General features: G+C 44.9%; 2 protein-coding genes across 5 annotated transcripts in view; both read right to left on the reverse strand.

Annotated features, from left to right (window-relative positions):
- Positions 1-1,468: 1,468 nt before the first annotated feature.
- On the reverse strand, positions 1,469-10,453 carry LOC308571560 (uncharacterized protein). Of its 4 annotated transcripts, none has more exons than XM_081167169.1 (6): positions 10,260-10,452; positions 10,096-10,131; positions 8,843-9,130; positions 6,215-6,313; positions 4,548-4,652; positions 1,469-2,544 (listed from the first exon to the last, which is right to left on the reverse strand). In XM_081167169.1, the coding sequence occupies exons 1-6, from the start codon at positions 10,288-10,290 to the stop codon at positions 2,444-2,446; spliced, it is 660 nt and encodes a 219-aa protein (XP_081023295.1). In that variant the 5' UTR covers positions 10,291-10,452; the 3' UTR covers positions 1,469-2,443. The 4 variants fall into 4 exon arrangements, with proteins under 4 accessions (XP_081023295.1, XP_081023296.1, XP_081023297.1 ...); XM_081167170.1 differs by having other exon boundaries at positions 4,500-4,652; XM_081167171.1 differs by lacking the exon at positions 6,215-6,313 and having other exon boundaries at positions 10,260-10,453.
- A 1,109-nt stretch (positions 10,454-11,562) lies between these two features.
- The window catches only part of LOC308571526 (immunoglobulin superfamily member 1-like), a 37,529-nt gene continuing 23,484 nt past the window's right edge, over positions 11,563-25,607 (reverse strand). Inside the window, exons 10-13 of the mRNA XM_081167087.1 lie at positions 15,147-15,437; positions 14,180-14,299; positions 12,838-12,875; positions 11,563-12,367 (exon numbers count right to left, since the gene is read on the reverse strand). Of these exons, the coding sequence (XP_081023213.1) occupies positions 12,209-12,367; positions 12,838-12,875; positions 14,180-14,299; positions 15,147-15,437 (608 nt within the window). The 3' untranslated portion in view covers positions 11,563-12,208. The remainder of the gene's footprint in view (positions 12,368-12,837; positions 12,876-14,179; positions 14,300-15,146; positions 15,438-25,607) is intronic.

The raw sequence follows: 25,607 nt of genomic DNA on the forward strand, positions 1-25,607 counted from the left end.
CCTGCAAGACAGAGCTGTTCCTCCTGGCCTTTGGTTTGGACTCAGTCTGACCCTTATGTTTCCCTCCCCATATGGTTTTGATCTATGGGCTACTATTAAAATGAGGCTGCCTTTTAAATTGTATTTTTAACCTGTATTTTAAATTGGTTCCCCACCCCCATTATGTTTTTATTGTAATTTTACTGGTGTTAGCCGCCCTGAGCCCGGCTCTGGCTGGGGAGGGTGCGGTATAAATAAAAATTTGTTGTTGTTGTTGTTGTTCAGTGCTCGCCCCACAGCGAAGGGTGGAATTGAAACTGAAGAAGAAAGTTGAGTCCCTGAGCACCCAATAGATTAAGTCAAACTGTGACTTGTTAACATACCAGGCCAAGATGAGCTAAAGAAACTCAAAACAACAAAATCTGAAGTGTTCTGGAGCCCTGCTAGTGAGGTGAGCCTACAAGTGAAAAACCACTTTTCTGAAGGCAGATTAGAAGTCTAGCAGTTCATGTTTCTGGAGGCTGAGCGAGAGGAAGATATGTTTCAATGTTTCCCTGAAGGGTTTACAATGTCTATCAGCTTGGCAGATAAATGTACCTTTGTGATTTGCATGTGTTACAGTGACTTTCAGTTTGAAAATTACCGTAAGTTACATTTGTGATTCTATTCCAAACATAGTTGCAAATACCTATTATTGGGTTACAGGGTAGCTTCAGGCAGAAGAGGGATCTTTCTCAGTTGCAAAAGTTCACAAGGGGGGCGGGGGCAGGAGAACTTCCTATTCGTTTTGTCATCTTTTTTCCTTTTAAAAAAGGTGTGTTTCCATTTATTGCATAGGAGAACCAGTGATAGAGCTTATCTGGCATAAATCAATACCTTCCTCTTTCAACTGGGCACCCCACAGCGTTGACAGACAAGCCAACTTAGCTGGTTAGCACTGTCAAATGACCGGCATGCTGTAACGCTGATGGCCTGTGCAGGCACTGTCTGTAATGTAGCAGAATCTTAGCAGGAATCGAACCTGCAACCTTGGTGTTATCAACACCATAGTGTAACCCACTGAGCTATCCAGGCACTGTAAGTTAATGGCTTGGGATTTCATAGGAATAATACTCCAGGTTTTCTACATGTTTTGTGCTTTCTAGGCACGAGTCAGAGTGGTTCTGCTCTTGTCCTGCCACTTTCCCCAGAAAGAAACCCCACATTTTGGGGCTAAATTTGAGCAAATATCAATCCATGGAAAACCCAATTGACATTTGCTCTAATTCACTACTTAAGATTGGGTTTTCCAATTGGATAAGTCTAGATGAGTCCTGAGAGATTGTCTCCAGTCACACAGTGACAAAAAAACAACAACCAACAACAACCTTATCAAGAAACTTCCAGGACTATGAGCATAGTAATTCCTATGAGGGACAAAGAGGAGTCTCTAGCAACCCCCAATAGTCCAGGGTCATTTAGAATTTAACATTGCACTAACAACAACAACTTGCACTAAAACCAGAAAAGGAGATTATTTATTTAAACTGTTTCTAGACCACTTTTCATTCTCATGAGTACAAAATAGTCATAAAAAAAATGAAACATGCCAAAAATACAACAAAGTAATACATTATAGTAAAACGATTAGAGACATCTTAAAAGCATTATGTGATTATTGGGACAAATGTATTTACATGGGGAGACTATGCCTAATGTTACTGTTCCTTTAAGGCAGCTGGTTATTGGTTATTAGTTCCTTCCTTCCTTCCTTCCTTCCTTCCTTCCTTCCTTCCTTCCTTCCTTCCTTCCTTCCTTCCTTCCTTTGAGTCTTTGGCTCTCAACCATTCTCCATTAGGAAGGGATGATGTACAGCCAGGGTCAGGGAATCTTTTCCAGTCTGAGGGCTGCATTCCTTTGTGACGCCTTGCCTATTGGCCTTCCTTGGTTCTGCCTTTGGCCACTGTCGCATAAGTACAGGACTCAGGGATCCCATCTGCATTGGGTGCTGGTTTGGTTTTCAATGAGCTGTGGCTCAGTACAGCATAGGACACTCCATCTGGGTCTTCTTCAGGCTCAGACTGCAAGGGATATGGAGGGAAAAAGAAGGAGATGCAATCTGGCCATTCCCTCTGCTGGAGTTACAATAAAAACAAAGGAGAGTGCTGCCAAGCAGCAATAGGGAACCTGTGACCCTTCAGACATGATTGGACTACAACTCCCATCATCCCTGACCACTGGCGATGCTGGCTGGGGCTGATAGGAGATGGAGTTAAATAATAATAATCTGGCACCCCATCCCTATTCCAGAGAAACTTCAGGAATTTGGGAGAGCCATTTCAAGACATCCAAGGATACCAACCAATGATATCTGGCCCTCTGCCCCACCCCCAATCAAATCACTCCTGTAATCCCCTATAAATTGGACAGGTAGAGGATGTTGCATTGATGTTATGTTCGGTCTCCCTTCCACCAGGTTTGAGTGTCAGGAGTGTAAAGCATTGGCTTTACAGTTGTAAATGTTTTGTTTCATAGGAATGTTTCTTACTGTGTTCACTTGTTGAACTTCTTCATTGGCTGTGGAACCTATAGAGCAGAGACAGACATACTGTGAGATTCTTCACCCAGTTGGTTTCAGACTGAAGTTATGGATGCTGCTACCACCCCCTCCCACTGGCCCATATAGTACAACCTCCAAGACCCTTGTCTTGATAGAGGAAGCCACCCAATTCATCTCTGTTACTTGACTGAGGTTACCAGATGTCCCCGTTTCCTGGGGACAGTCCCTGGATTTACAAATCAGTCCCCATACAAAATCAATTGAAGTTGAAAAGTGTCCCTGGATTCATTGAAAAAAATCTGGTAAGCTTATACTTGGCACTGAAAACATTCACTACTAAGGAAGCTGAAATAATTATTTTCTTCAATGGCATGAAGACTTTTTCTTTAAATGTGCTGAAACATATCACACAGATAATGGGATATCGACTGTCAAAAGGCGTTGTTCTGAATAATGTGAGTACAACTGGTAAAAAAGATGATAAGACAAATCCTTTACAGTATATAATGAAGTCATAATGGCAAAAATCAACAGCACACCCACCATGTTCTGCTGTAAATTGACATAAAATGCAGGAAGAGAGAGGCAAATCATATGTAACAAATGTAAGAAATGCACTCTTATTTTTCACCACAAAGATTGCTGTCCTAATTCTGGATCTGATGGGGTGGTGGTGGTGGTGGTTAGAAGCCAATGGCCTCCTCTGAACCATGGGAAATGTGGTGGAAGCAATATTAAAGGTAAAGGGACCCCTGACCATTAGGTCCGGTCGTGGCTGATTCTAGGGTTACAGCGCTCATCTCGCTTTATTGGCCGAGGGAGCCGGTGTACAGCTTCCGGGTCATGTGGCCAGCATGCCTAAGCCGCTTCTGGCAAACCAGAGCAGCGCACGGAAACGCCGTTTACCTTCCTGCCGTTTACCTTACCTATTTATCTACTTGCACTTGGACGTGCTTTTGAATTGCTAGGTTGGCAGGAGCAGGGACCGAGCAACGGGAGCTCACCCTGTTGCAGGGATTCAAAAGCAATATTACTGCTTGTTAAATGTTTGGGAAAAGTCAGAAGCCCAAGGCAGTATAAGTTCCTCAACTATGTTTATTTAACATTTGTCAGTGACAACAGCTCACTCATAGGAAAACAAGAATCAAACTGACTGGACAACACAATAATAATGCTGAGCATGAACTGACTGTTGACAGTTGAAGTGCATGCGCTTACTTGCCATTAGAACGTTCGTCTATCAACCCTTATACAATTGGTTAGAACGCGCCTTGTAACATAAAATGTGTTAAACCCAATACATAACACTGCTGAAGGAAGCCCTGAAAGTGGGCTGTTTTGAGGGTAGGGAGAGCTGAACCAACCAGGCAGTCTCTGAGAGGAAGTTGGATGATAAAGCTTCCCACAGATTGACTCCCAACCACCCAAGATTGAAGATGAACGAAGAGGCAGTGGGGGAAATGGGGTGGGGAAAGAGTACTACTTCTATGGGATTCTACACTGATGGTAGTAATAATAGTGTGTGGTTGGTTTACATGGAAATCAGCAGTAAATGGACCACCATAAAACAATCCAGAAAGATCATCCAATAAAAGGGTAGAATTTATAACTCTTCTGTTAGATCACTGTATTAAATCCATTGTACTGGCACTTGGTGTGTGTGCTGTCAATTTTGTGCTATTATTTATCACAAGCATCTTACTTTTGTTTGTTCATTGGTTAACAAATATTACGTAAATAAATACATAATAATAATAATAAGAAATTTTGCTTTGCTCATGCCTACCCACCAGCTTTTAGAGATTTCACCAGACATCGCCCCAAAACCTTCAAACCTATCTGCTCAACTATAACGGATAAAAGTCTATGTTGTTGTTGTTGTTTTTAAGAGAAACCTTTTCTCCCTAACAGCAACTTTGGAACATATTTAAATATCTCTTCTCATGCGGGACTTTAAGGGGCAAATGTAAAGATTTAGCACCTTTTAACCACAGCTGTTGTGAAGCAACCCATCCAGAAGCTCACTCACCCTTTTCCCTTTTCTTGGACAATATGAAGGCAAGTAACAGGAGGAGGAGGACCAGAAGGAAAACACTGGAAGCAATGCCTGCCCACATGGCTATTGAATATCCACCTGTAAAACCATGAAAAGGATACCTCGAGTTGGAATGCTGCCGGTGCTTACCAAACCACACACAGACACGTCCAGAGGCTACCCAAAATTATTGTTCTGCTATTTCATCTATCTCTCCAGCCTCCATGTAGCCCACCCCCCCTGTTCCTTTGCAGGCATTTCCATATCCCTTTTGACAAAGCCCTTACATTCATTCTACTACACATCACGATTCTCTTCTCTGTCTCGCTTTCTGCCTCTCATACACCTTCCCCTATATGCTAGCCTCGTTTGACCAGCAACCAATCCATGGTGGGGTGGCAGGGTTCACCCGTCACTGCTGCCAGGCGCGCCACCTTGCCCCAGTGACAGTGGGTGCCTGGGGTGTGCCGACGTCACCGCGGCGTGTGTGCATGGGACATCAGCATGCCTGGTCTTTCCAAGAGGCGGTTGTCCCACACAGCAGTACAGCAATGGAATCTAAGGCATCTCTATCTGCCAGCTTTCAGCCATCCTACCCAAGATGGATCCCAGTTTGTTACCCTGTCAGCCTTCCAGACTCCTAGTCGCTGTTCACACCTCAGGGCAAGTGGGGGGGGGGAGTTCTCTTGCATTGCCAATGGCTCTCAATGGCCCTGTATTGTTCCTTAATGGCCCTAGCCAAACTGTGAGGTGAGTGGGGCTGAGAGACGTCAAAGAAGTGTGGCTAGCCCAAGGTCACCCAGCAGCTGCATGTGGAGGAGCGGAGACGCGAACCCGGTTCCCCAGATTATGAGTCCACCGCTCTTAACCACTACACCACACTGGCTCTCTTGCTGATGCAGACTAAGCATCCTGTTCCTCCCAAGATTTATTTTCAGCTCCTCCCTCCCTCTGCAAAAGCAGTGGGCATGCCTCCCCCAGATGTTGTGTAACCAAAATAAACAGAACAAGATGGAGGAAAAGGAAAGCAGAACGAGAGAGGAAGTGTCAGGCAGGTTGAATATAGATAATGACAGAGAGAAAGCAGCGGGAGGAAGGCAGTGGCAGAAGAAGGGGGTGAGGTCCACCCCAGGTGTCATCACTGAGGGGGGAGTGACAAAATGAGTTTAAAAATAATAATAATTGGGCTTACGGAACTTTTTAGGAGTAACATGGTGGCTTAGGTGCCTGCAGGTTCCGCGCTGCCTGAAATGGCAGCGTGGGACTTGCTTCTGCCTACTGCCTCTCCCTCAGCCACCCCACAGCTGGGGGGGGGGAGGTGGCAGAGAGGCTCTGCCCCCAGCTGCAGGACACGCCCCCACACCTGGCACCCAAGCGGCTAGCTACTCCGCTGGAGGCAGGGGAAATAGGAGAATGACAGAAATGTAGCAAAAATATTGAGGTGCCTTGAAAATAATGGGGAAGCAAAGAAACTCTCTGTCGCAAATTGTTTGATGATGAAATTATCTTCCCAATAGTTGGGTACTGAGGCTTCCTCTTACCCAAAGCATAACTAAGGGGTTAAACCCTGCGCAGGAGGGGAGGGGGGAGTTTCCTCTATGCTGTTCTACCATTTTTATTTTACCATCTACGATGGTGCTTCTAATGTAGGGATGACAAACCTGGTGATTTCATATTCTCTCCCTTTTCCCAAACTTCATTTTGTGCTATTTCTGCATCAGTTGGGCTCCCTGAAATGGAAGGCTTGGGATTAGCTGTCCCTAGGGGAAAAGAGATGAAAAGCAATGTTTAATCCTTTGATTTTTATGCAGTAGTCTGGCTCTGTGAAATGGGAATGATTTGCAAGCTATGGGGGGAGAGAAAAGATGGAGCACAGACCCCATTTTGATCTTTACCATGTATTTTTGTAACATATGAGTAGATTCTGCCTGACTTGCTTTCACTGCTACTTTCTGCTTCTATCGAGCCCGAAGCTTTATGTAAGTAAACACTATTTTTATTCTTACATAACAGACTTCTGTGTGTTTATTTTGTGTAGAGGGATAAAAAGGGGAAGATCCAATCTGCTGAAGCATCCTGGATAATTACTAATAAGGTTAAGCGACCGTGTCCCAGAAGTTTCCACAGTTCATGCTGCAAAAGGTAAATTTAAACTCTGCTAACTAGATGTTCGTTGGGACATGGGTGGTGCTGTGGGTTAAACCACAGAGCCTAGGACTTGCTGATCAAAAGGTCAGCAGTTCGAATCCCTGCAACGGGGTGAGCTCCTGTTGCTCGGTCCCTGCTCCTGCCCACCTAGCAGTTTGAAAGCATGTCAAAGTGCAAGTAGATAAATAGGTACCGCTCCGGCGGGAAGGTAAACGGCATTTCCGTGTGCTGCTCTGGTTCGCCAGGACCTAATGGACCTAATGGACCTAATGGTCAGGGGTCCCTTTACCTTTACACAAGTGAGCAAGAGGTCAGATAATTAATAAGATACGGTAGTATCACATCCTGCCCTCCAAATCCACCCAACACCCTGTCCCCAAAATCATGAACTTTCAGGAGGAATTTGAAAACATTTGGTGGCTGAAGAGCACTGTTACAGGGCAATCTTGAGATGAAATAATTGTGTTTAACTGTAAATGCCTTTTTTTTTTAGAATGCTTTGTAACACTTTTTCAAAGGCATGCGTGCAAGACTGCTCCTGCTAAAACCAGCCACTGAGAATTGCCTTCATTCATGAAAATTGCCAAGACATGTAAGTGGGATGCAAAGCAGGAGAGAGACCCTAAAGTCCACTGTATAGTTTAGTCCAGCCTTTGCCAAGCTGGTACCCTCCAGATGTTTTGGACTACAACTCCAAGCAGGCTCTGCTGACTAAGGCTGATGGGAGTTTGTCTTGCCAAATGCAAGGTGGTTCTTTTAAATGAGATTCAGAGGCAAGACAAACACAAGTGAGTGAGAAGATTAAAGATTTTATTCTAAACAGCAAGCAGTATATACGTACCAAGCAAGCACTTCGATCTGCTACCCTAAAGTAGTGGTGAAGTGACCCCCCCCCAGGTAGCCTCAGGTTGCACGGCCACATGGCCTTCAGTCCGTGCAAGAGCTTCTCCCTAAACAGTATGCCCACAGTTGAAACAAAATTTTAAAAATTCATTCCAGCAGCACCTTAGAGACCAACTAAGTTAGTTCTTGGTATGAGCTTTCGTGTGCATGCACACTTCTTCAGATACACTGAAACAGAAGTCACCAGACCCTTATATATAGTGAGAGGGTGGGGAGGGGTATTACTCAGAAGGGTGGTGGGAATGGGTGATTGGCTGATAGGTGTGGTAAACCTGTTGACGACTGTTAATGACTGCAATTGGTCTTACAGAAAAAAGCAAGGGGTGGGATGGCTAAAAATAGCTTTATCATGTACTGTATACAGTGGTACCTTGGGTTAAGAACGTAATTCGTTCCGGAGGTCTGTTCTTAACCTGAAACTGTTCTTAACCTGAGGTACCACTTTAGCTAATGGGGCCTCCTGCTGCCGCCATGCGATTTCTGTTCTCATCCTGAAGCAAAGTTCTTAACCTGAGGTACTATTTCTGGGTTAGCGGAGTCTGTAACCTGAAGCGTATGTAACCCAAGGTACCAGTGTAATGAGATAAAAATCCAATGTCTCTTTTCAGACCAGGTCTCTCCATGGTTTTAAGTTTGGTAATAAGTTGCAATTCAGCAACTTCTCTTTCCAGTCTATTTCTGAAATTCTTTTGTAATAAGACAGCTACTTTGAGATCTTGTATAGAATGTCCTTCTGGTTTCTCTGTCTTGTGATTCCTGATGTCAGATTTATGTCCATTTATCCGATTTATAGATAGCTAACCTGTGTGGTTTGCCTGACCGCCTACGTGCTACTAGCAATGTACAGATTATTCATTAGCCACCTCTCCCAATGCCTCACTTTCTTAAAGCAATGTCCAACATCCAAAGAAGGTACCCAGCAATATCACTTCCTTCCAACAGATTAGGACTAGGAAATTAAAGGCTGTTCTTCAGCCATCAAAGAGCTTAGAGAGGGGGAAGCAAACAGAGGCAGGAAAGGAAACCATGTTAGAGCACTATCTCCTCAAAATACAAATATATTCCAGATAAATTGCCCAGAGTTGTAGACCAAAACACACGGAGGGCACCAGGTTAGCAAAGGTTGCCTAAGTAAAAGAAGTCCCCCCCCCCCATGATTTATACATGTGGGAGATATAAAGTCTCATTTTATGTGTCATTTGGGAAAACGGCGTATCAGGATTCAGCCCGGCTCTCACCTTTTATGTTGACTTGGACACCATCACTGAAATTTGAGCATATGTTTTCGTTGTGGCAATATTTACATCGGTAGATTCCGCCATCTGATTCTTTGGCATTGGAAATGTGAAATACAATTGCATCCTTTTCTGTCTTCTGAGTTGCTGAAGCAGAATGGTCTGAATCTCCTTTGTACAGAAAGTGTCGTGCAGATTGATGGTAGCCACTTTTGCACTCCAAGTTGATATCTCCCCCCAGGTTGACATTTATGGGGCCCTTTGAGATGGAAGGTTTTGAGTTATATTGTCCTAGATCAAAGAAGGAGAATAAGGCTGAGATTTGGAAGGTGGAACATCTGCAAAGGTGGGAGACATTTGCATGCTCTGGGGATACCGAAGCTTTGATCAGAGGGTCAAGGTCCACAGAACACCAATTTTTGTTGAATAAATTGATTCATAATAATAATAATAATAATATTTATACCCCACCCGTCTAACTGGATTCCCCCAGCTACTCTGGGCGACTCCCAACAAAATAAAAGCACAATAAAACATCAAACATTAAAAACTTCCCTAAACAGGGCTGCCTTCAAATGTCTTCTAAAAGTCAGATAGTTGTTTATTTCCTTGACATCTGAAGGGAGGGCATTCCACAGGGCGGGCACCAGTCTGCCTGGTTCCCTGTAACCCCACTTCTCACAGGGAGGGAACTGCCAGAAGGCCCTTGGAGCTGGACCTCAGTGTCTGGGCTGAACGATGGGGGTGGAGACGCTCCTTCAGGTATACTGGGCTGAGGCCATTTAGGGCTTTAAAGGTCAACATCAACACTTTGAATTGTGCTCAGAAATGTACTGGGAGATTTATATGTCTCTCTCTAGGGTGACTTGCAGAAAACAAGAAACAAGCACCAACAGTCTATATAACACAATGCTTTTAAAATGGCAGGAATATATCCTCCTCCGCATCCCTTCTAATCTCAGTCCTCAGTCCTCAGATACGTCAGCATGGCAGGAAGCATTCCTTCAGGTCCCAAGTCTCAAGCCATTGAGGGCTTTATTCCTACAAGTTAACCTCGAAATCAATTTGGATTGGATGTTCCTGTACCTTTAACATTTGTATAGATCGGAGAACATTTGGTAGGCCTCTGTGGTTATCATGCAGATGTCAGGAAATCAGATTTGGTTGTGGGGAAAATCATTGCAGTTTGCTCCCATTCTGCCCCCATCCATCTCCCCCTGGCCCCATGTTCATATTTATTACCCGAAGAGACTCACCTCCAGAGATCTGCCACTGTCCAGCCAGCAGGAATCCTGGAAAGGAGATGATTGTATTAGCGGCAGTATAGCTGAGCAGCAGGAACCACAACTGGGTCTCTGGTCCTTCCACCCGGCTGTTGCACAACCCTCAGTCCCTTCACCCTTTCATCTGAGATACCAACCTATAAAGAGGATGTTGACAGAGAGCCTCATGCTGAAGGAGCACCTAGCCCTGTAGTCCAGTGTCCTGTGTCCCCCAAGATGTGTGCTGTCCCCGGAATGAAGACCTTCGAGGGAGGCTGCAGGGTCTGAAATGCAACACAGTTCTTGCAACACAGTTCTTGCCCATGAAATTCATGCACAGCTTAGCAGCACTGGAAGTGCCTTGCAAACTACTTCCCTTTCCCCCCCTCCACATTGCAGTCATATTCTGCAAAATCAGCATATATAAGATCATGTGTTTTCGGATACGCCCACTAGGCAGACACCCTGGTCACGCTGTTTTAGACACTAGGTTAAAAAAAAAACTTCTCTATTTCAGCAAGAATATCCAGGCATATAATTAGCTATGTATGCTCATTTTATAAATATGTTGATTTTATCCGTATATCACTGATAATTATACTTTTTAATGTAAACTGCTGAGGGATTGGTTATACATTCACAGAGTTCATAAATTTTTCCAAATAAATAAAACAAGTAGTGAAAGACTACGGCTTCGGCCCTGTATACCTGAAGGAGCTTCTACCACCCCACCCCTTTGGCAGTAGATAAGCAGAACAAAGAGAAAGGAGTCTCTTACCAGTTCGATATTTTAATGATCACAGGGAGAGAACAAAGAATCCATTTCTCGGAATGAAGGTGCTCCCAATTAAGGGTTCCCCCCATGTCCTCCCTAGTCCTCAATGTCACTACCATGTCTTGTAACCAGATCTTGTGACCACTGTGCTTTCTGTGCTGCCACCTTATCTGCTCTTCTTGACCTTGGGCTGAGCTGATGAACACATTCCAGAGAAACTGAGTCTGTTAACTCTCTCTCTCCCAGTGCTTCTCCTCCTAGCTGTTCCCCATTTGGTATTTCCCAGCTTCTGCCTTCTGAACTATGTCCCTCTGCAAACCACTGTTCCAAATCTATACTGTCCTCCCGCTCCTGGGAAGAGTCAGGATCCTGATCACTAGCAGGGGGAAGGGCAGGCTCTCACCATTTCTCCTCAGTGCAGCCCTCTTCAGCACAGTCCCTAACAACACCCCACTTCTCTAGTCCCGATTCTGGCAAGCAGGAGGCAATGTTACATCAAGACACCATCCAGCCAGGCAAAAGCCCTCAAGATGGTACTGAGGATCATTGCCCATGGAGAGCCCCAAGGGCCACACCCAGGCCCCGGAAGTGAGGTCCCCTCCCCTATTTTGGCCTCTTTCCATATTACCAGCAGTTGGAAGGATGTGGTCTTCCAACACAGCCGTAAAAGCAGCTGCCCCATTCCCTTTTTTTAATAATAATTTTTTATTAGTTTTTTTACACGAAACTTGACGTTATTCCATTCACTTTCAATATCATAATTTCTTACATTTTGACCGGCCTTTTATTTTCTATGGTATTATAACTTACATTACAATCATTTATTTATTCACCTCCCCTTGCCTATTATCCAAATCCGGCTCGTGATTTCATTGGGCTGCAGCTTTTTCTCAGATAGTCCAAAAAGAACCTCCACTCTCCGACAAAGTTCCCATCTTATTGATCTCTTACTTTTGCTGTCAGCTTTGCCATCTCTGCATAGTCCATTAACTTTAACACCCACTCTTCTTTCCACTTCTGCGCATACAGGATTCCGGCTGCGGTAGTAGCTTACACAAACAATTTAACCATCTCTTTAGGAACCTCTGCCCCTATCATCCCTGGGGGGGAAATGCTTCAGGCATCTTGAGAATAGCTATTTTAAACATCTTTTTAAATTCATTACGTATGGCCTGCCCAGTTCTTAGCTGTGAGCAATAGTTTCTTTCCGTGAATAAGGCCACCTTATGAAACTCGTCTCCCATGTCGTGCAAGCTAGAAATAAGCAAAATGTCCATAACACTCGGGGATAAGCCAAGGTCCCAGAAGTCGCTGGATTGTAAGATGTCCTTCTTATTGGCCCTCCTTGGTTCTGCGTTGGGCCACTGTTGCATAAGTACAGGACTCAGGGATCCCATCTGCATCGGGTGCTGGTTTGGTTTTCAATGAGCTGTGGCTCAGTACAGCATAGGAAACTCCATCTGGGTCTTCTTCAGGCTCAGACTGCAAGGGCTATGGAGGGGAAAAGAAGGAGATGTAGCCTGCGGTCCTGCCATTCGGTCTGCTAGAGTGACATACAATGGAAACAAAGCAGGAATGGAGAAACTGCTACTCTCCAGATCTTACTGGATTACAACTCCCATCATCCATGGCCTCTGGCTATGGCTGATGGGGGATGTAGTCCAACAACATCTGCCACAGGTCCTCCATCCCTGGTCCAGAGAAATTCCAGGAATTTGGAAGAGCCAGTTCAAAAAATGGGCATACCTGGAGATGGGCACAGACCATGCGGAGGATTGTACTTGGCCCTCTATCCCACCCCAAATCAAATCAGCCCTCCCTGCCATTCCCTGTTACTTGGAAAGGTAGTGGCTGTTGCATCGAATTAGAGTCCTCCTCCCCCGGTTGGAATGTCAGGGCTGTAAAGTGTTGGCAGGAGGTTCACAGTCATAAAAGTTTTTGTTCATTGGAATATTTCTTACTATGTTTGCTGGCTGAGTTCTTTCATTGGCCATGGAACCTGTAAAGCAGAGATACACACTGTGAGATTTTTCACCCAATAGGTTTCTGAGTAAAGTTATGGATGGTGTTTTTCTGTCCCCACTGGCCCATATACAGTGGTATCTTGATTGCCAAACTTAATCCGTTCTGGGAGTCCATTCAACTCCCAGCACCATTCAGAAACCAAGGTGTGGCTTCTCATTGGGTGCACTGCTGGTTTACATGCAAATCAACAGTGAAAGGACGCCACAAGAGGTAAACAACAAAAACATGAAACAAGCCTGAAAAATCTTCAAATAAAGAGATGGGAGTGGTGGAATAACTCCATGGTGGTAACGGCATTGTGTGACTCACAAGCGAGGAAGTAGCAGCACCACCACTAATGTGGAATGGATCATACCTGAAATGGATGGTCAATTATATCCACCATATGAATTTATAACTACAGTGGTACCTTGGTTCCCAAATGCCTTGATACTCAAACAACTTGGAACCCAAACGCTGTAAACCTGGAAGTAAGTGTTCCGGTTTGCGAACTTTTTTCGGAAGCTGAACATGCTCCGTTTTGAATGTTACGCTTCCGTTTTGAGTGTTATGCTGAGGTCTGTCTGTTTTTGCTATTTATTTTGCGTTTTTGTGGCTCTTTTTTTGTGACCGTGTAGAATCCAGTTCAGCTATTGATTGATTGATTGATTGATTGATTGTGTGACTGCAGTACATTGTTTATTGCTCTCATTTTGTGGATCAATGGTCTCGTCAGATAGTAAAATTCATGTTAAATTGCTGTTTTAGGGATGGTTTTTATAAGTCTGGAATGGATTAATCCATTTTGCATTACTCTCCATGGGAAAGCACACCTTGGTTTTGGAACAGATTCCGGAATGGATTAAGTTTGAGTTCCAAGGTACCACTGTATTCTGTTAGATCACTGTATTAACTTGTGAGTATTTTAACTGATGAATTGATTTCTACTGGCACATGGTGTGCACGCTGCTGGCTTTGTGCTATTATTTATCACATATATATTGCATAAATAAATAAATACCCCCCTTTTTTTTGCTTCACTCAGGCCTCGCACCAGCTTTAGAGATTTCACCAGGCACTGGCCCAATACCATCAAGTCTGCCTGTCCAACCATATTTTGTTTTTAAAAGAAGAGCGTTCGCTCTCTGAGATTGCAACCTGTCTTGACACCTGGGACTTTAATCTTCTCATGTGGAATATGAAGTGGTACAGCTCCCACAAAGTAAGCATTTATAACCTCGGTTTATGCATGCTTTCATCTCAGCCATTGCAGAACAACTGATCCAGAAGCTTACTCACCCTTTTTCCTTTTCCTGGACAATACAAAAGCAAGGATCAGCAGGAAGATGACCAAAAGGAAGACACCGGCAGTAATGCCTGCCCACATGGCTATTGAATGTCCGGCTTTTGAATTCCCACCTGTAAAACCATGAAAAGGACACCTAGAGTTAGAATACTGCCAATGCTCACCAAACCCCCCACAGGCAGTGCCCAGAAGCTCCCAAGAAAGACCCTTCTATCAGTTCATGGAGCTTTCCATTCACCCTCTGCACAACCATCTCCCAGTGCTGTGAATGAAGCACATCTTGATTCCAGTAAGGCTTTGGACAAAGTTCCCCATAATATTATTGTGAGATGCTGGTAAAATGTGGGTAGAGGGTGTTACTGTCGGGTGGGTTTGTAGCTGGTTGACTGACCAAACCCAAAGAGTGCTCACCAATGGGGAAAAAACACACTGAGAAGTATGGTGCTGTAGGGTCCAGTCCAGGGCCCAGTGTTGTTCAATATCTTTATAAAGACTCGTGGACTGTCTGGATGCAGAGGAGAGGTGGGAGGCGTCAGCACTCCCCAAGGGAGCCCCCATGGGAAGATGGCTCAGAGCCAGAGGACTGGTGGTGGGACAATGAGGAGTGGTCAGAGGGAGGAAGAGCTGACTGTGAGGAGGAAGGGTCATACACAGGTGACAGGGTTTAGTGAGCAGGAAGAGTCTGGGGCAGAGGGCAGTTCAGAATTAGAGGCAGAAGAGGGAGTTGGAGAGGTGCAGGGCCAGGAGACAGAGAGGAAGGATGCTGTAGAAGTCAGGGAATCCATCATTTACAAATGTTGAAATGATGCCCAACTGTGACATGAAGAGATACCTCCTTTTAAAACTAAAGAATGGTGGAGCCAGCACACTTTTCCAATTTCATTTACAATTGCAGCAAATTCAAACCTGTATTAGTGCAATCTGCGAAAGATGCATACAAGGATTAAGACAGGATCTTACCCGTTACTTTGATGTGTACTTCATCACTGTAATTTGAGCATGCTTGAGTGTTCTCGAGCTTTAAGCAATAGCTACAGCGATAGATGCCCCCATCTGATTCTTTGGCATTGATAATAGGAAATAGAACTTCTCCTGATCCCATCTTCTCACTTTCATAAGTATTTGAAGAATTTTTTATGTGTAGAGTAAACTCTGCTTCTTGCTGTTTTTCGGTCTTACAGTGGATGCTGGCATTTCCTTCCAGAGCAATCACCTCACCTGGGCTCACTGAGATGGAAGGTTTGGGAGAAGCTTATCCAGGGGGAGAAAGAGAAAAAGAGGGATGCTTAATCCTTTGATCTTACACAATAGCCTGGCTTTGTAAAATGCTATTGGGGAGCATAGAAAACCACGTGCAACTCAGAATGTGAATATCGATAGGCTGCTTTTAGGCCATTACTCAGGAGATTAGTTGGCAGAGAACACAGGTGGGATGTGAGCCTTGTCAGGGAAAGGCAAGCTGCACAGCAGAGATGCCCTATGAGAGGGGCAGAACCTATTGGGGTAGGATTGCTGTGGACCCCCCATTGTAGGCTTCAGGTTGCATAGTAACGTCCATTGCCTTGTCAGTTGACTAGGACCAGGGTGTGTGACAAATGGAGTACAGAGCAGGGGGTTGTATAGTGTGCTACACAATCTGCATTCCATTACGACTTTGGTTACAGAGAATGCATTTTAATCTGGAATAAAATACTAATAGTTAATTAGGGATAAAGAATCCCTTTTGATAGGTACATATTTCGATCAGTGCAGTTACAGTTCAGTTATATAGTTCAATCAGTGCACTTCCCCCCCATTTGATTGGCAGATGGAATAAACCCAACACCCATTTTAGCGTCATTTGTAAAACTGTCACACAGAGACTAAGCCAAGCCCTCACCTGTTACGTTGATGTAAAGTCTGTCACTTAGATGCGAGCATGTGCGATCGAAGCAATACCTACACTGATAAATTCCTGCATGTTCTAGTTTGGCCTCAGAAATGAAAAAATCCACTGTATAAGCTGTAGATGTCTCAGATCGCACATAAATTGCAGGTTCTCCCTTGAAGAGCTCAAAAGTGGCTTTATAATGATGACTTCCACAGTTGATATAGAAATTCCCTCCAAGAGCGACATTAGGACTGGGAATCACTGAAACCGAGGGCTCGGGATATTGTCCTGATCAAGAAAGAGAATGGGAAGGTGGTTTGAAGGTGGAACACTTGCAACAGCCTCCTTCTGTCAAATAGGAGGCTTTCACCTGCAGCTGGAGAATCAAATAGAGTGAGTTTGTACAAAAATTCAAACGGCAGTGCTGGATGAATCTGCTTTAGCATTATCCAACAGAGCAGGGGTTATCCAGCTGTGGTCCCTGAGCAGCTGGCTGCCCATGAGCTTCATTTAGGGGGTCTGAGGCCTGTCTGAGGGAAAAAAACACACCTACAAATCTTGCGACATCTGGCACAGTGTATTACAACAGCAACAACAGGCATAAAATGAATTAAGTCATCCTCCAAGACTCTCACCAATTTTCATCTGATCCATGACCGGAGGAGGGGAGTTTAGAATCTGCTACAACGCAGCCCATATTGATCGGTTTGTGTAAATTTCTGGTAAGCAAGGTTTTTTGTTTTAAAAAGCAGCTCTGTCATCACTCAGAGATGCAGTAGTTTGAGGAAAAGTCAACGAGAACCAAGTCCAAAAGGTAGCAGGTACCTTCCTTGGAAATGTGGGATGTGGACATAGAGCAGTCAAGTCCAACATTCCTTGTTTCCTAGAATGTACACACAGAGGAAGGTGACTCCAAAAAGGGAGGACTTCCTCCAATACCTGTTGGGAGCCACTCCCTCTGAGTGTGCCCAGGTAGATAGGTGTGACCCAAGTGAAGCCAAATAAAAGGGCTGGGCACACAGCCATCTTCCTCTTTTCAATCTCTCTTTTGGATCTCTTTTGACCTACTCTTCATCCTGCTGTTCATATGCAGCCTCATCCGTAAGCATGTAGGCCACATGTTGTATGTCTGAAACTTCACTTCTCTTGTCTACATTTTCCTGCAAATGAAACAGAAATTGCAGCTAAAGCCTGCCTTCAGATTGCTACTGAATGTGAGTAAAGTTTATTATTTTAATAAGATGGCTTTGTGTTGTTATTGTTTTAAGAGGGAAATAAAGGGGAAATGACCAGGAAGAAGCGTGTCTGTACAAAGGGCATCCTGAATTGCTGAAACCAGCCATCAACAAGCTTCACTAGGCAGAGGGCCTTCTCAGTAGTGGCGCCCATCCTGTGGAACACGCTCCCATCAGATGTCAAGGCAATAAACAACTATCTGACTTTTAGAAGACATCTGAAGGCAGTCATATTTAGGGAAGTTTTTAATGTCTGAAGTTTTATTCTGTCTTTAATATTCTCATGGAAGCCTCCTAGAGTGGCTGGGGACAACAACAACAACTACAACAACAACAATAGCAGAATTCCTTGCAGTAAATAATAAAAATTGTTGTTGTTGTTGTTTACTGCAAGGAATGTGATCTGCTCTATGCTCACTAGCATGAGCGAGGAAGGAGCATATCTAGACCAGGGAAAAGAGGCGGCAGGAGAAGATTGGAAGAAATTCAAAAACTATCTTAAGAAGTATTGTAAAATTATTGAATGTTAGAATGACACTGGTTTTAAAAACTAAGGGGTTTACAGCGGTAAGGGTTAAATTTAAAGAAAAATAGAGGATGTAAATTAAATAAAATTAGAGTAAGGATTTGCTGGGGGGAAATTTGAAAATAGAATGCAGAAAGGGGAGGTATGGGGAAGTCGGAGAAAGAAGTTACAAGAAAATAAGGATTTGAAATTATACCTGTTATTTTTTTTGTGTGTTTGTGTTTGTTTGTGTTATTTGTATTTGTTTAAAATTTGTGAAAAGTGAATAAAAAATTATATATATATAAAAAAGGAGCATATCTAATAAATTTATCCTCTCCTACCTTCCTTAACATTCCTACAGAAACTTCAGAGTGACACATGGACAGCTGAGATGGACACAGGTTGTCTAAAGACAAAGGGTGGTGGGGCACCTGCACCTGTCATCCTTGCACACTACAGGGAAAGTGTGGGAGCTACCATTTATCATTCAGCAGTAGTGAGAAAAGCAAGTTGGATTGTGGGAGGCCCTGGCATTGAACTCCCATTCTGCCCTATGCCTCTCTCCCACTCTTGGGATTATTTCGTTGACCCAAACTCACCTCTAGCCATTTGGCACTGCCTGGTCAGCCAACACCCTGGAAAGGAGAGGATTGTGTTAGAGGCGAGGCATCTGAGCAAAAGGATCTGAAGCTGGGCCTCTGAGCTCCCCACAGCGCCTTGGCCACTTGCTCTGCCCCCACCATCTTGCAAGGTGGGATACTAACCAAGAAAAAGGATGCTGGAAGACAGCCTCATGGCGTGGGTTCTGCCGCTAGCAGGGCGTCCTGTTTGCTCCTATCTTTGCTGTGTCCTGAACGACGGTCTTGGTTGGCAGCTGTTGCTGCTGAAATCTGGCAATGTTCTGTTACACAGCGGATCCTCAGCACAAATCGCTTCTCTCTGATTTGATATTCTGATCATAGTCCCCTCCCTAGACTGCCTGATTAACCACATCTCCTATTATGTCACAACTGTGGGTTGCACAATGGAAGGAACGGAAGTGAACAGATGAAACTTCTGCATTTTTTGGGGGGGGGGGAAACACGGTTTAGCATAGATTGTATCCCCTGTGCTTTTTTATACCTGTTGTCCTGAGACAAAGGCAGTGGTGTAGCATGGGGGGGGGGCAGAGGGGTGATTGTCCCAGGCACAAAATTGTATGGGGCACAAAATTTCAACACCCAGTGCTGCCTCGATGCCATTGTGCATTTCCGTCGCTGGGCTCTATTGAAAATAGCTTCTGCATCCAAACCAGGAAGTGACCTCTCCAGACAATGGAAAAAGTCTTTTCTTATCTCTGCAGCTGCAATCTCCCCGGGTGACATGGACGATGTTAAGCAGTTGAATGTGCATGTGTCCTCTGTCCATTTCTCTCCCATCCACCCCCCTCTGTACAGCTCCGGGCGCAAGCAACCCATGCTATGTCACTGGACAGAGGGATTCTCAGCAGTATTGTGAGGGCGAAAGGAATCTTGTACTGCCAGTCACACATCATTGCAAATTCAAGTCCTGGGCAGCCCACTGGGACTTGACAACTTGCCTCTGTTCAGCTTTTAGGTGTGGGATATTTACAATGCAGTCAAACCAACGATTCATGTTTGCTAGATGGGCCCATGATGGGAGCTGAAGCTCACAGAGTTTACCTGTAAGTTTGCTAGAGAGGACTTTGCGAGTGGCGATCCCATTGTGCCCTAAGAGGGAGAGGGTGTGGCCCTATATATTCTCCTTACCTGGGCACCTTCTCCTTTGACTCTCTTCACTCTTACTCTTCATCTCATCTCATCTCCAAGCCAGAACTGCTAAGTCTGAGCTGTAGCTCAAACTCCATCTTAAGCTAGACTAAAATATGTCTAACTGAATTACCATTTTAAGCCTGCAGAGATACAAAACTCCTGTATCTCTTATTCTGCAACAGATACTCTGAGTGAGTAAACGTTGTTTTTACCTTTTGCAAGACTGTTTGTGTGAATATTGTTTTAAGGGAGAGAAAAGGGGGAAATAGCAGGAGAATCCAGAAGCAACCTGCATTACTTAAACTAAAAAGCTAAAACTAGCCTAGCTAAGCTTCCCTTTTAAGCTGCAAAGGGATGTGCCCTGTTGAATTCACAAACATGAGAAAAGAAGTATAATATCTAATAAACCTATCCTCTCCCAGCATCTATAGACATCCCTACACAAGGTAGCCCAAGTCCCATCTTCCCATGAAACAAACAGCCTCTACCCAACCACCCCCTGATTCTTGTCTGCTGTTTCTTGGAAGTGTGTTCTTCAGAGGCACAGTTCTCAGTAGAGTACAGAACTGGTTGGGGTCAGGAAATCTGGGGGGGGGGATGTAGGGGTGGAAATTTCAAACACGTGGGGGGGAGTGTCATAGGGCTGCCATATTTTGAAGAGCACAAAGGAGAAGACATTTGCCGACTATGGATCGCTATGATGACCCTCATTTTACATACACATGAAATAATAATAATAATAATAATAATAATAATAATAATAATAATAATAATAATTTATTTATACTCTGGGCGGCTTCCAAAAAATATTAAAATACTGTAATACATCAAACATTAAAAGCTTCCCTAAACAGGGCTGCCTTCAGATGTCTTCTAAAATGTCTTCTAAAAAGAGGACATGTCTGGGGAAAAGAGGACAGCCTTCTTCCTTGTGAAATCTAAATTGACTCCCTCGTAGTCTTTCACAACGCCTCCTGCTTGTGAAGTGCAGTGCGGGGTGGGGAAAAATCAGGCAAAATTGCCCTTGTAGCTCAGTATGTTATCTCTACAACTATCCAAGTGAAGTAGAAGTGAGCTGGCTCATGTGGAAACCAAGAGGGCAAGAACAGGGCAAAAAATAAAAAAGCTGTCACAAGCAGAGTCTGAAAAAAATCCAGACTAAAAGGGAAGAAGTAGTGGCATCATCTGTCATCCGACTCATGAGTCAGCCAGAGGCAGCAACCAAGAAGCATTGTGCCAAATATTGCTACTCTGGATTGGATCCTGGGAATCTGTTCCAAATGAACAACCAAGTGGATTTCCTTCCATCTGTACATTCAACCGCCACTGTGGCACTGACTCTTGCACTGAAAGGTTTCAATCTTTGTTCTTTATAACATACTTTTTTAAAAAATAAGGGCACACATATATGTGTGAATAGATACATGAATGGCTCTGCAATATAAATTGTTTAGATATTCATTGATATATACTGGTACTCCCCCCCCCCTTTTTCCCTGAAGTGCCAAAGGCATCCTATATCCATTAGGCCTGCACTCCTAACTACGTTATGCTAACCTAAGAAATAAATCCTAATTCATTCAGTGAGGCCTACTCCCAGGTAAGTGGGGTTAAGATTTCAGTCTTAATCTGCTTCCTATTGTGAATTTTAAACAGCAACTAAATGCAACATTCACTATTGTTCTTTTTTGCACGTAAAGAAATGTTATCATGAAGTTACTGGGAGAGGTCACCTGGACTTGGGGGGGGGGGTGTTGTCCCCAGCAGCCTGACGACACCCAGCTCTAGTTCTCCTTTCTGCCCAAGTCTAAAGCAGCTTTCTTAGTTCTCAACTCGGTCTGTCATCACTAAAGGACTGGATGAGGGCCAACAAATCGAAACTTAGTCCAGGCAAGACTGAGGTGCTCTTGGTCAGTGTCAAGGCTCAGTGAATCCCATGGTGGCCGCAAAGAAGCAGATAAAAGAAAAGAAGAGTTCTGACCAATTAGTTTATTCAACAATCACAGCGAGAGACAAAGGGATGTGTCTCTCTCTCTCTAGAAATGGTGTCGCTCCAAGTAAAGTCCCACCCCCTGTTGGAATCAAGCCTTTATCAGGAGAAACTGGCCATTCTCCAGGCACCCGGCTTGATCTCCGGTTGACCTCCCTGTCTGCATTTCCCAGCAGGATACAGGCTAGGTCGCGATCGGCGATCCTCCTCAGCGTGAGAAGAACACACCACTCTTTCCTGCCCCCCCCCCGTGGGCAGGGGAAAGAGATAGACAGAAACGTATTTACATGCCTTTATTTCTGTCTTTGCAGCGTTACAGAAAACACGTCTGCTCTCTTCAAACTCCAGCAGCCGAGAGACAAACTCCTCCTGTACTTCCTGTACAGCTCATATTACACTCTGAGCTAATTCCGGTGCTTCGCACTGTGAATAGACTGTCCCTCTGTTTCCCACGGAACAGTCCCAGCATTCCCATTCATGTTTTGCTTTCAAGCTAGCAGCTCGTGGCCGCATTGCTTCTATATCGTAACACCCCCTTCGTCTCTCTCATACTACATCATCCTCATGCCGGTTGGTCTGGGCTTTCTGTCTCTGTTCAGCTACTCTCGCAGCACGCCTAGTCCTGGGCGAGGGAGGCTCAGGAATGCTTTCCAAAGACAATGAGTCTGTCGGCTGCCTCTCTCCCACGGCTTCCCTTTCTTCCTGCTCTTCCTCTTCTAGGATTTCCCAGCTTCTGCCCTCTGCAGACTGTGGACTATGCCCTTCTGCAAACCACTGCTCTAAATCAACACTGTCCTCCTGGTTTCGGGAAGGTTCAGGAGAAGGGGGAGCAGCCCCCCCACTCCTCCCCAGTCCAGCCCCTGACAGTCAGTCAGAAGGCAGGACAGGGAATAGGGATTCGGTTTGTGCTGGATGGGGTAACACTCCCCCTGAAGACGCAGGTTTGCAGTTTGAGTGTGCTCCTGGCTCAGACCTAAGCATAGATGCCCAGGTTTTAATAAAAAGACAATTTTAAAAAGGCTAGCAGTGTAATCATGCATTTGGGAATCTGAGTACAGAGTATTCAATCCACAGAGTTGAAGATTATCTTTTTTGAAATATTTTTTATTTTAGTTTACAAATATAGAATTACAATGGTACCTTACTTTGCAACCATTTTGGATTACAAGCACATCAAACCCGGAAGTGTGTGCCCCTTTTTTTGGATTACAACCCATTTTGGGGGGGGGGATTACAACCCTTTTTTTTGGGGGGAGGCCCCATTAGCGAAAGCGCGCCTTGGGTTACAACCGGAATGGATTATGGTTGTAAACCAAGGTACCACTGTATAACAATCCAAATACATGTTCATATATAGAGATTACTCTGAATCTCACGGCTTCACCCCACCCCCTCCATGGGTGTTAATATCAACATTAAAATCTGCATATTATTGCATAATCTATCATTTGTATCAATCTATGTTATCCAAGGTATCTGTTACATTGCAAGTGAGATTAAAATCCTGCTAATGTATCCATCATTTTACAGTGGTCTCCTAAATAAACTATAACTTCCCCCACCCCATTCTTTTTTTGAAGTTTTTGTCCTCTTGGTTCTTGAGCTTTCCAGTCAGCTTTCCAGGGACTTTGTCTTCTTTCCATCTCTGGGCTAATAGCATCCGAGCGACTGTTGTCCCGTACGTAAAAAGTCTTTTCTGATCTTTTGAAATGTCGGTACCTATAATTCCTAATAGAAAAGCTTCTGGGGTTTTTTTAAAGCAGAAGTTATTTTAAACATTTTTTTCCATTTCATTATATATCATCTCCCAGAAAACTTTTATTAGCTTAGATGTCCACTACATATGATAAAATGTAGTGCTGAAGATTCTCAACACTGGATTAGGCGATGTTTTCAACCGCAGGGCCAAACCACCTTAGTGATCCAGGAGCCTAAGGAAGAACTCTACGGAAAGGAGGTAGTCAGTGGTCAAAGAAGAAGAGTACATACATATTTTGAGTGTCCAGCTCTTTGGTGGGAGCAGCAGGTTCTCTCGGTGAAGAAGGCTCTACTAGGAAGCATTGTCGTGCTAGAAATGTCCCTGCAAACCAAGGATCAGCCGAGGTCCCAGAAGTCTCTACGTCCTAAGAGGTCCTGCTTGTCAGTCCTACTTTGGTCTGCCTTGGGCCAATGTTGCGTAAGTACAGCTTTCAGGGATCCTGTCAGCATCGGGTACCTGTTTGGATTTCAGGGTCCCGTGGTTCAGGGCAGCGTAAGAAACTCCATCAGGGTCTTCTCTGCTGTCGGATTCCAGGGGCTATGGAGGGGGGAGGAAGAGGAAGATATTTAGCATGCAGTCTCTGCCACTACATCTTCTAGAGCAGGGGTCAGCAACCTTTTTCAGCAGGGGGCCAGTCCACTGTCCCTCAGACCTTGTGAGGGCCCGGACTATATTTTGGGATGAAAAATAAACGAATTCCTATGCCCCACAAATAACCCAGATGTCAGGGAACTGCCATCGGAAGGAAGGGAGGTGGAAGGGCTCACACAGGTTGGGAGAGACTCAGCAGCTGAAGAGGGAACCAGTAGGGGGAGAGGAGCTGAGCTGAGGGAAAGTGAGCAGGAGGGATGGCTCCGAGACACTTCCAGCGAGGGCAGTGGGGAGGTTTCAGGACCTCCCGTAGGGACACCCACTCCTCGCCGGAAACTGTCACGCAGAGAGTCCAGAAGACGTGTTTCCGTTAAGGAGCTTTTATGTTGGAAGCGATTCCGAAAGCAACCACTGTCGGAATCTGCCAGCGACTGAGGGAGCCATGTTTAAGGGGCTCCATTACAGACAGAGGTTTGCAAACTTGATCAAACTCTGAGGGACTTGGATTTTACGCACAAGCAGCTCATCGTCCCATCACACCAGAGATGCATTTTAAATAAAAGCACACATTCTACTCATGTAGAAACACGTTGATTCCTGGACCGTCCGTGGGCCAGATTGAGAATGCAGTTGGGCTGCATCCGGCCCCCAGGCCTTAGGTTGCCTATCTCTGTTCTAGAGGGACAATGGGAATGATGAATAAGAATGTGTAAATGACAGGAATTTGAACAGCAACTTCCAGAGAGGAGCAAATGGCATCTGCGCAGGGGCATCAGAAGGGGTGTGTGGTGGGGGCACTCTGCCCCAGGTGCCATCCCAGAGGGGGGTGACAAAATCCCCCCTGGGAGGTTCATGCCAACGGGCCGTGAATGCCCCCCCCCCAGGATCTCCCTGCCCCGCTGCTCTGGGTGCAGGAGTGGCAAGCTCCGCCACTGCACCTGGGGCTGCCACTCAGCTCTCAAGAGGATTAGTGTTACTTGGCACTCTGCACATACTTACACACCCACAGTCAAATGAGTCTACTGCTAAAAAATAAATAAAATGTTGCCGGACAGGATCACACTTTCTTTCTTTTTTACATAACTCTGCAACCCTAAGGCTAAAGGGGTACATTTGGAATGCAGCTTCCCTCTCCACAAACTTCTGGTATAAAACTGAGCTGCTTTATACACTGTCAGTGAATCCGAAGAAGAAGAAGAAGAAGAGGAGGAGGAGTTTGGATTTGATACCCCACTTTATCACTACCCTAAGGAGTCTCAAAGCGGCTAACATTCTCCTTTCCCTTCCTCCCCCACAACAAACACTCTGTGAGGTGAGTGGGGCTGAGAGACTTCAAAGAAGTGTGACTGGCCCAAGGTCACCCAGCAGCTGCATGTGGAGGAGCGGGGAAGCGAACCCGGTTCCCCAGATTACGAGTCCACCACGCCTAACCACTACACCACACTGGCAGAGATGTGTTTTTTTCCTTCTTAGAATGAAGGGTCTGGAGTGTAGGAGGTTGGCAGGATGTCCACAGTCATAAAGGTTTTTGTTTACAGGGAAGTTTTTGTTGCCAAGAAAGCTTACTATGTTCGGTGGTTGGCTTCTTTCGTGGGCCGTGGAATCTGCAGATCAGAAAGAGAGCATGAGATTCTTGGCCCAATCTGTTTCAGAGCAGCATTGCGGGTTCTGCTCCCTCCCCATGTAGCCTAACTCT

This window comes from Podarcis bocagei (genome assembly GCF_964188305.1).
Source record: "Podarcis bocagei genome assembly, chromosome: 13".
Taxonomy (NCBI): Eukaryota; Metazoa; Chordata; class Lepidosauria; order Squamata; family Lacertidae; genus Podarcis; species Podarcis bocagei.

Excerpts from the sequence above, each read along its gene's own strand:
- LOC308571560 (XM_081167169.1), bottom strand. The coding sequence starts at position 10,290 with ATGAGGCTCTCTGTCAACATCCTCTTTATAG. Across the intron at positions 10,132-10,259 it reads TGTCAACATCCTCTTTATAG|GATTCCTGCTGGCTGGACAG; the intron begins GTTGGTATCTCA and ends TCTCCTTTCCAG. Across the intron at positions 2,545-4,547 it reads GTCCAAGAAAAGGGAAAAGG|GTTCCACAGCCAATGAAGAA; the intron begins GTGAGTGAGCTT and ends TCTGCTCTATAG.